Source organism: Mastomys coucha, unplaced genomic scaffold, assembly GCF_008632895.1.
Source record: "Mastomys coucha isolate ucsf_1 unplaced genomic scaffold, UCSF_Mcou_1 pScaffold23, whole genome shotgun sequence".
NCBI lineage: Eukaryota > Metazoa > Chordata > Mammalia > Rodentia > Muridae > Mastomys > Mastomys coucha.
Genome location: NW_022196906.1, coordinates 12764683 through 12775819, shown reverse-complemented (window position 1 = coordinate 12775819; position 11137 = coordinate 12764683). Strand labels below are relative to the sequence as shown.

The 11137-nt window shown below is 35.9% G+C and overlaps 1 protein-coding gene across 1 annotated transcript; it reads right to left on the bottom strand.

The window, feature by feature from the left end:
* Nucleotides 1–1055: 1055 nt before the first annotated feature.
* LOC116072643 (olfactory receptor 7G2-like) lies at nt 1056–1994 on the bottom strand. Its single transcript, XM_031344097.1, has one exon. It carries the CDS (start codon nt 1989–1991, stop codon nt 1056–1058), a length of 936 nt encoding a protein of 311 aa, XP_031199957.1. The 5' UTR covers nt 1992–1994.
* Between the last annotated feature and the right edge of the window lie 9143 nt (nt 1995–11137).

Genomic DNA, 11137 nt, shown 5'->3' with positions numbered 1-11137 from the left:
CTTCAGTGCTCACATCACAGTCCTCTGATACTTCCTATTTTATCCCATGTCACTAGTCATAGGTACTTATCTATTGATCTGTTTTGAAACACTCTAGTGAAAATATTATGTGATTAATAGGATCATATCACATGTGGAGTGTCTTTCTAATTTACATGTTTTCTTGTATACCTGAGAAACTCATATCTTTTGTGTATTAGTGGTGCCTTTCATCATAAGTAACATTATATTCTTGATCAGTTTTGAATTATAATAAAATATCTCCAAGTTTTCCTTTACTTGAGAATGGGAAAATGTGTACATGTAAATGGCCAAATTATGCTTACTGTTCTCCTTCTGGTTTAGAAAATCCTTTGTTAGTCAAATATTTAGACCTGCTATTTGTAATTCATAAATATTCAGTAAGATAGGAGGTGATGAAAAATGGAACTGGCTTCTCAACTATATCTAAAGAATATTAAGTAAAAAATATGCTAAAGAGATACAGCTTATAGTTATGAGCTCTTTGTGCTTTTATGTAAACCTAGAGTTCAGTTTCCAGCATGCATATCAGTTAACACACAATTAAAGGTAATTCTTTGTCTAAGAGATTCTGACAACCTCTTTGGCCTTCTAGTGGCACCCATATTCCTATATATAAACACATATATAGATACAAAATATATACATATAATTAAAAATCAAATGAATCTCCAAACAATTAAATAGCATAAATTACAAAACTTATGTTATAATTTCTAAATTCATCAATTTTAATAATTTTCCTTCCAAGTACTTAACACTGCAAAATTGTTCACATCAACATAATAAAAATTTAAATTCCTATGCAGCTCCATTTATTCAGAAGAAAATCTGTTTTTGAGTTGAATTGCTTTCAGTATATTTTTTTAATTATTTGAATTCATTTATAGCATATATATGTGTGTGTGTATATATATACATGTATGTATATATATACACATATACATATACACATGTACACACACACACACACACACACACACACACACATATATCTTTCTTATCCAAACAAAAGTTTAAGGAAATCACTCTTATCAAAGAGAAGCTACTCTACTGATGAATTTTTTAATAGTTCCTTTCATGTCTTTATTTCGAAAGCTAAAGATGAAGGGGTTCAACATTTGTGGGACTACAGTGTACATAATGCAGGCTACTGAAGTCTTCTTGGGTAAAATAGAAACTGAAGAGGTTATATAAACCCACAATCCTGAACCATAGGACAAAGAAGTCACTGACAAGTGAGAACCACAAGTGGAAAAGGCTTTATATCTTCCTTTTACTGACGGTATTCTCAAAACAGAAGAGGCAATTTGGACATAAGAGAAAATAATACCAGAGATTGGGATGCCACCAAATATAAATGTTGCAATATATATCAGAATATCATTAATGAGAGTGTCAGAGCAGGCAAGCTTCATGATCTGAGAAAGTTCACAGAAGAATAAGGGAATTTCTAGATTTGTGCAGAAGGATATTCTCAATACCATGAGACCAAGAAGTCCCATGTTCAAAACACTAATGAAAACAGAGAAGAGAATTAGTAGAGCACATGAGTGAAAATTCATGATGACCGTATAACTCAGTGGATAACAAATAGCAACATATCGGTCATAGGCCATTGCTGCAAGAAGACAGCTTTCAAATCCAGCAAAGAGCAAGACAAAGCAGAGCTGAGTAAGGCAGCCTGCATAACTAATGCTCGGATCCTGTGCTTGGGTAGTCCGTAACATGTTTGGGATGACAGTTGTGGTTAAGCAGATGTCGTTAAATGATAAATTTGAAATAAAAAAGTACATGGGTGTTTGTAAATGGGGATAAGAGCTTACAACAAGGATAATAAGCAGATTTCCCAAGACGGTGACCATGTACATGAACAGGAAGAGACAAAAGATCACAGGCTTCACAGTTGGATCATCTGTTAGTCCCAGAAGAAAGAAGTGAGAAACAACTGTCTGGTTTTTACCTTCCATGTCTTTGACAACCTATTGTAGATACAGAGTGAAATACAATATAACAACAATCAATTATTGAAAGATGTTAGAATTATAAGTTATTTGGCTGAATCATATTTACTCCCAATAAACAATATGAGAGACAGTAGCCTATATTGTAACAAGCCATCTAGATCACATTGTAATATGCTTAATTTTGAGGAGATATGTAACTTATATAAAAATCATGCTTAGCAGGGCAAATGCATAGCATTCAAATAGTTTATTTTGGTTGTTGTTTTTTTTCCTTCACAGAATTTCTTATTGCATCTGTTACTGATTTAAAAACAAAACCAATATAGTTTTGTGTATTGTCAAAGACCTATAAAACTAAATATAATATAATCTGTGGCTTTCAATCAGAAGCATTTCAGAGATTATACTGATAAAAATATGTGCAAACATCATGTAAATTTTCTTATAAAAATTTTGCAAAATACCAATCTGCCTGTTTAAATTTTTTGACCTTATCATATAGTTACATTATATTTACCTTTTCTCATTTTCAACTATCTGATATATTCCTACTTTCTCATTTTTAAATTCATAGCCTTATTAGTTATTTTGCACTATATAAACATATATATTACTAATATAATCATATCAGTAAATATAGTGTTACTTTTATGTATGCTATCAGAAATAATCATTTGGTTCTGGTTAACAAATTAATGTGCTCCTCCCTGGAGATTTTTTTTTCATTCTAAACATTACTTTCTTGCTTATAGTTCTTCATAAAAGATTGAAACTTTGTGTAAAATGAGAATAGCACATCACATTGTGGGTGAAATACTTAATTTAATTACTCTATTTACCCAAGAAAATATTTTGGGAAAAATTAATTTTTTCCATTTTATAAAATAAGCAGTGCCTGGAAGAATTTAGGTCAGAATGTTTATCTGACTGAAGCGTTGAATTTTCTGACTAAATATTATTCATATACCTGGACCTTACAGTATTGTCATATTAGGCTAAGACAGCTGACTTGCTCTTACAGCTTTGGTGTTTTCCTCCTAAACAAAACCTCTCTTTATAAATCCACTCAATTCGAACTAAATTGAAGAACAATAAGTAGATTGTATCTACTAACTAGAGAGGCTTATGTAAAGATTAGAAAATAAAATTAAAGTTCGACCTTATTACAAGAGCCAGAGAAATAAAACCTGTTTCCTTTACAAGTTAATTTCAATACAAAATGGGGAATGTTAACTATGAGATTCTCTGTTACATTACCTCTTAAGTTGTTCACATAAGCTGAGTTGTTACATTTTGCTCTTAAAATAAATGGATGAAATAAAAATAAAGCATACAGAAAATCAAACAAAGAGATTAAACTAACTACAGTATTGCAGTCTTTTGAAGGCCTAATTTTCTAGGTTGTAGGATTGTGTGAACCTTTTAAAGAAAATTGTTTAGATAATATGAATATTTATGTCTGGAATAGTCCTTGATGGTTTGGAAGAACAAAATAGGCTTTGCTTATATTATTTGATTAAATACAAGACTCAAAAAACTCTAAATATAATGTAGACATAAGATCTGTGGTGGGAAAACTCACTAAGAAAGTGAGAAACCCCTATGTCCGACAGTAGGACATATGGAATGAACAGTTGACTACTTTGAATGAATCAATTTGTCATGTGTGTGTATATTTCATAGTCCCATTGTATTATTCACATACATGCAAATTTATTAAATAATATTACAACTCTTTGAAAATAACTTATAAGAATATTTTATGCTGAGAATCAGTTACAATAATTAACTTTGAAGAGAGCAGTGCTTGTCTAGAATGTGCAGTGTTGTGCTCAACATGCACAAAGTGGAAGTCCCTTAGCTTCATGCTCAGAACTTGGTATTCTCACATCACCTTTACTCAAATTTTATCAGTTGTCATGACCATGGACTACCATACAAAGTTTCATTCATTAATCTGAATAAAGGTGTTCAAGTTATTTTTGAAATGTAATAGGAAGGGACTATCCCTATGAAACAATTAAAAATACCAGAGATGAGCACAAGACTAAAGTCAACTTTCAGAATAATAGTCATGTGAAACTATAACAAGGGATCACTTTTGAAAACAATAGTTTATGACAAGAATTTGTAATAAATATAAAGTGATCAATGTGAATTTAAGCATGAATTATTTAATGAATCAGACATAAACTCACCTTCTCAATCTTAACTAAGGAAATTTACATTATGTGATTAGTCTAACCAGCAACAGGATTCAAATATTGCCTCGATATTGAAGACCGTAAGTATGTTACTGTGAAGAAAAGAGACTGAGTCATCACTTCTTTGCTTGAGAGACTCATTTCAAGAAAAATTCATAGGTTTAGTTGTCCATTAAGGTCAGAGGTTTTACATTAGTTTTTAAAGGTTAACACATAGTTTCAGTGTCTCCAGTGGCAAAATATCCAAAAGTACTCACTAGCCCATCTATGCCAGGTGAGTCATTTCATTAAACACAAGGGATAAAGCAAAATAAAGATGGTTTTCATCCTGACTCCTGGGGCATTATTATATTGCTCCCTATTATTATCATATCTGTTTATCTACATTTCACAGGCCTTACATATAATATCACATCTTAATTCTCTTAACTCTAAGGTTATTTTTTAAATGTATCTGTTTACGGATACACTAGACAGTTAGTGATATACTATACAATAGTTTCTATCTAATAAAAATATTATGTTGGAGTAGACAATGTAACTATGTATGCTAGATTTTATATTGTAGAACTATATACTCAGCATAATTATACTGTTTTGTCTTTGCATATTGATAAGTAAAAGGTGTTCAGTATGCTGCTGGGAAGATATTTACCAATAACATTTTATCAAAGAACACACTGTGAAAGAAAAGTTTTCTCATCTGTACATTAGAGCTATTTAAGCTACTAAACTCTGTTTGGTCTCTAACATGTTTTCTCTCAGGAAAGTGTATCTGGTGAACTGCAATATCCAGAGATAAGAGGGAGCAACAGAGAACTGTTATAGAGTCTATAATACTAAGTGACTGGACTCTAGTAATGATGATTTGAAATGTTACAATTTTATTCCCTTTGAAAGTAATTCATTTCCCAACATAATTACTTAGCTGCAATATCTATGTTCCCAAAAAAAATTCTGACAAAAATTTAAAATACATTTTCTAATATTATTGTGTCTAATGGTATTTAAAAAAACATAAAATAAAAGAAAATGTTAAAACATGTGATAAAGAAGATATAAATATAGAAAATATCTTAATAAGTAAGGGTATGTGTATGAAGACAAAATAATTTTGTGAGTTCTGATTAAGTTGCTTAAAATATGTAAGTTGTAAAAATTAAATACATATAGTATTAATAGTTCTAAGTACAATGAAAAATAATAACATGGAAGTGGCTAAAATGGATTTATAATCAAATTTTATTCAGAGATGTCTGGTTCTTAAAATATTATATAGGAGTTAAAACAAAGTAACTTTAGCTGACATTCTATGTGTTAAATAACTAGACTTGAAAACTCATATTGATATAATAAGTGAATAGAGTGTGACTTTGTATTAACAAGTCTCAGTGGTTTTTAGTAATCACAGTTTTATTGATACTGAGACCAAGATTATATGATTTGTATAATTCCTCTTGTGATAGCCTACTGAATGTTGAGTTAGAATTAACTCAACAGCCAATACCTAAAAGTAATTGTTTTATTTGATTTTTATCTGCATCTCTGTACTTGTGTGCATGTGTATGCCTGTGCATGTTTGTGTGTGTATATGTGTGAACGTTCATGTGTGAGTGTTTGTGTACTGGTTAATATATGTTTAGACTCATGAGAAGGACAGAGGACAATCCTGTGATGCTCTCTTAGATCCTTAGATACCATCCACCATATGTTTTGAGGAAAGATGAATAGGATAGGCTATGTTGACTATAGAGATCAGCCTTCTCCTGACACCCCATTGCTGGGATTCAAAGCAAAGACATAAAATATGTAATTTTTATTTTGTTTTATAATGGTGTCTTAAGCTCTATTGTACTTGCAGATCAAGCACTTTCTATTATTACTATTATTATTATTGTTGTTGTTGTTATTATTATTATTATTATTATTATTATTATTATTATTGGTGTTATTAGTATTACTTTTATTTTTTTACATTCCAGCCTTTGCCCCCCTGATTCTTCCTCCCACAGTACCTGATTCCATTTCTCCCCACCACGACCACCAGGCCTATCCACACCCTGGGGCTCAAGTCTCTCAAGGGTTAGGGTCATCTTCTTCCCATGAGGCCAGACCTATAAGTCCCCTGCTATATATATATGTCTGGGTTCTCAAACTACCTCATGTATGCTGCCTGGTTGGTGACTAAGTGTCTAAGAAATCTCAAGTGTCTGAGGTAATTGAGACTGATGGACTTCCTATGGGGTTGCCCTCCACCTAGGCTTCTTGCAGTCTTTCCCCAATTCAATCATAGGGCTCCCTGACTTCAGTCCAATGGTTAGGTTAAGTATCTTCATCTCTCTCAGTCACCTGTTTGTTGGATTTCTCAGAGGACCACAATACTGAGCTCCTGTCTGTAAGCACACCATAGCATCAGTAATAGTGTCAAATCTTGGAGCCTACCTTTGAGACAGATTCAAAGTTGGGCTTGTGATTGGACCACCTTTACCTTAGTCTCTTCTCCATTTTGTCCCTGCAGTTCTTTTAGACAGGAACAGTTCTGAGTTCTCTCTCCCTACTTTAACTAAGCACTGGTGTCAGAATAATCAGTTCTATAAAGAAGCTTGGGGATTTAAATACTTACTAAACATGGCAGAATTTGACAAACGACAGAGTTAGGTTTGAAGTCTAATGCATGGTATAGTTAGAAAGTATACCACCTAGTCATTCTGAAATAACATATTGGAAGATGAGTAAGATATTCAGTATCTTCGTTACTTTAAACTGATTGTAGAAACCTAACTCCCTAACCAATCAGACAATCACTGGAAAAGAATATAAGTAAGACTATTCCTAATTCCTAAATCAGGAATACATATGCTCAATAGAGGGGTCACAAGGTGAATTATTGACAATACAACATGTAAAAGGGAGTCGTAACTGCAAAGCAGCAGTAGTCTACAACAAAACCAGTGCAATATAATAATGGGACAAGTGAGAGTAGACACACACAAATTTAAATGGCTTTATATATACATTCTACTAATTGGGTCCTCAAAATAGAGGAGACAACTTGAATAAACTAGAAAAAATATATCGGAGTGAGAAATTTCAAAAAACAACATGGTAATAACTAAATATATCAGGATGATATTGATGAAAGACTTAGAATGTGGAAGCTTGATGTTTGCAAAACTTCACAAAAAACTGTGGATTCTAGGATGAGCTGGAGAATAGCAGTGGTACCATCAGACTCTAGACTAGGAAATGCACACTACTAATGAAAGAGGAGAGAAAAACAAGTAGAATACAGAAGCAAATGTTCATGTTGATTGTGTAACTCAGTGGGTAAAAAATGACCTCATAGATTATAGGCCATCACTGCAAGGAGATAGTTTTATATGTTGTCTCATATCCATACAGGCCTGAGTGAGACACCCAGTGCAATAAATAAATAAATATCTCATGGATATTCACTAGCCTCATTCATGGTGGTCGTGCTTATAGAATTATAAGCACAAATTGGAGAAGGCAAGGTGTGAGTGTTTGGAGATGGGGTCACAACTGACAACCACAATAATGAAAAGGTGGTTCAGGACCAGGTACATGGACAGAAAATCAGTGAGGCTAACTGTCTGTAGTACTGGATCATTGTTAATCTGAGAAAAATTAATTCTGTAACATCTTTGAACTTCTGAGTTTTACATTATTGAGAAATCGTATGGGAGTAAAGTAGGAATATAAGATTAAATTAATAGCTTCTATATAACTCCATGTTTTCCAAATAGTGACTGTAATGAAATGTTCAAACCTGACTCAAATATAGGCCAAATCTGACCATATTAGGTAATGCTCTAAGGCAGGTTCATCAGTGTCAAATAATAGGGCAGAGGAATTCACATGCCTGGGTTAAGAGAAGTGGTAGGGGAGTGGTGGTGGTGGTGGTGTAATATATCTTACACAAGGAGTAATAATGTGTAAATCATAAATGGAGACTGTGCCCAAGGATGGCCAAAGTTGAGCACTTGGGCAAGTACTTGGGTTGGCTGGTCATATCAGAACAGCAAGTTGCATCAGCTGACAAAAACATGTGGAAATTAAGCTCTTGACACCATTTCTTTGCTTGGAGTTTTCTCAGAGTGGGGAGGGGTTGCAGAAGAACTGCAGATGAAGTTTCCCAGCTTGTACAGGCGATAGCAGGGTATTCTAACTAGACATCCCTACCTCTCTTGGTATATGATTGCAAATTCATGTCTGTCTACTGTGTGAAGCTTTATCTCTATCCTTCCTTGAAGGAAACCGGCCCACAGTTTCACTTCTACCATGGGTGATTCACGAACTGGGGAAGTCGAGTTTCTGTGAAAATAAGCGGGTTAGGAGACAAGAAACGACACCAAGTAGATTCTTATCAAGGTGTGATCTTTACTTAGTGAATCGGGATATTTATACCTAAGGCAAAACAATCTTATGTCTTTTAGCATAGAAGTGAGAACAGGGAAAAAACATGTCAGTCTGTAAACAAGCCCCTGCAAGCAAGGGCTCCAGGCAGGAAAGCGGATTAAAGGTTCATTTCCTTTTGAATTCTGGGCTACCGGTTCTGTCTTTGATCCCTGGAGCTGTCTCCGGTCCCAAACACCTGATGGGCCGAGCCGGGCTGCTGCCTCCGGAGTCCTATTGCGGAATCCCGTTGAGCTCAGCGGGGACAGTACAATTCACCCTATTTTGTTTAAAACGATGCAGGGAAATGCAATACGATCTCGACACAAATACATGGGGAACATAAAAGCGCATAACACCTTCTGGCTCCGTCCTCCAAGGCGATTATGCACAGTGGGAAATCCAGGCCATGAAATGACTGTAACCCAGATGGCCATCATCTACGTGCCAGCCTAGGGTGACCTCCCAGCCAGAAAAGGGTCATCAGGATGCACCATCCTCCATGTAGAATGCCAAGGCTCGTCCGCAAAACCCATGGTCCAAGGACTGATCATAATCTCCGAAAATGGCTGACGTAACTCTTTCAGTCAGGTGCTGAATTCAGTAGGGCGGGGTGTGGGGCAGCTGGAAGCCAGGGCTCCGGTCGCCAGGAGCTGATCTCGGGATGATGCATATCAGTTCCTTGAAGCCTCTGGAGAACTGAATTAACCTTTGAAAGCCTGGAGGCTGAGCGCGAACCAAGCATTCTCGGGAGATCCCTGATCTAGCGAACATTGAACCGGTCACGAAAGCTTTGCTCCATGGGAGCTTTTACTGCTTGAATCAGATAAGCAGGTTCTTCTTGAGAAGCTGGTCAATTAGCAGGATCCAGGCAATTCTCGGGATTTGCCTGTCCCACCTCCTGCTTTGATCGGGAAAAACAGATATTAGCAACTGGCATTTCTCAGAAACAGGCATTTCTCGGGAGTTGCCTGTCCCACCTCCTGCTTTGATCGGGAAAAACAGATATTAGCAACTGGCATTTCTCGGAAACAGGCATTTCTCGGGAGTTGCCTGTCCCACCTCCTGCTTTGATCGGGAAAAGCAGACATTAGCAGTTTTCCAAAGCAAATGAACATACACACATATACACACACACACACAAAAAAAAAAAAACTGGCGAAGTAAAAAAATCTATCAAAGGCAAAACTGGCTGGGAGGAGCATATCTTAAGGCATCGGCTTCTCCGAATCAATCTGTCGTACCAATCTTTCTGGTAGCCAGCGAGCCTCTTCTTCGGCTTGGGAAAATATGCAGACAGAACCTCTGCCCCAAACCAGGACCGGGTCCGGACCAAGCCACGAATTAGTGAGTGGATCCCTCCACCGCACCATAGCGTGGGAATTTGCTGATTCAGGATGCCAATGTCAGTCCGCTGCTGAACGATTATTAACATCGATCTGCAGAAAGTTCAAAATAAAAAGGACAAATGCCAGATGCGCTTTGGGAGACCTCTGAGGAAAGAGGATTCCTCCTTTGGTCTTGAAAAGCCAGTTTTTGATAGTACGATGGGCACGTTCAACAATACCTTGACCCATAGGATTATAAGGAATGTCGGTTTTGTGAACAATTCCAAAATTTTTGCAAAAGGAAGAAAAATTCCTCCCCAAGTAGGAGGGACCATTGTCCGTCTTAATGGTTTTGGGCAGTCCCATAACACTGAAAGCTAGTATATAATGATCGATAACATTTCTAGAGGCTTCTGCTGTTTGCAGGGAAGCAAAAATAAATCCAGAGCAGGTATCAATGCATACATGTAAATATTTAAGCTTTCCAAATTCTGCATAATGTGTTATATCCATATGCCAGATGCTATTAGGTACTAATCCTCTGGGATTAATTCCCAAGTGTGGAACTGATGCTAAGATAACACATTTAGGACATTGTTTAACGATCATTCTTGCTTGTTCTCTGGAATTTTTATGTTTGAGTCTCAGAGTCTGGCTGGATAAGTGAAACTTCGCATGATCCTGTTTAGCTAAGGTTATAGGATCTGAGGCTAAGATCTCTCCTGTGAGAGCTCTGTCAATGATGTCATTGCCTCTGGCCAGAGGTCCTGGCAGTCCAGAATGAGCCCTGATGTGGCCAATGTAGAACCGATTCTTACGTGCAAGAATGATGTTTTGTAATTTTGGCAAATAAAGCACCTGCTGGCGTCTCCAGCTTAAAGTTTCCAGCTGTCTAGAGCAATGGTAAGCTGTTGAATATGTAATAGCTGTCCGTAAATAAATTAAATGCATCAGGCACAGCTTCAAAGACTTTTAAAACCGCCGTTAATTCAGCCAATTGAGTGGAGAGACCAGGAGTATTTACTACCACCTGTTTTCCATTAATGAGATAACCAGCTCTTTCCTTGGAGGTGCCGTCAGTAAACACCACCAGTGCGTTGTCAATTGGCTTCCAAGCCGTTATCTTTGGAAACATAACTTCATGCATATTTAAAAACTTTATTAGCTTATCCTGAGGATAATGGTTATCTATAGTTCCTAG

Bases quoted from the DNA above. Each gene is read 5' to 3' on its own strand.
- LOC116072643 (XM_031344097.1), bottom strand. From the start codon at position 1,991: ATGGAAGGTAAAAACCAGACAGTTGTTTCTCACTTCTTTCTTCTGGGA.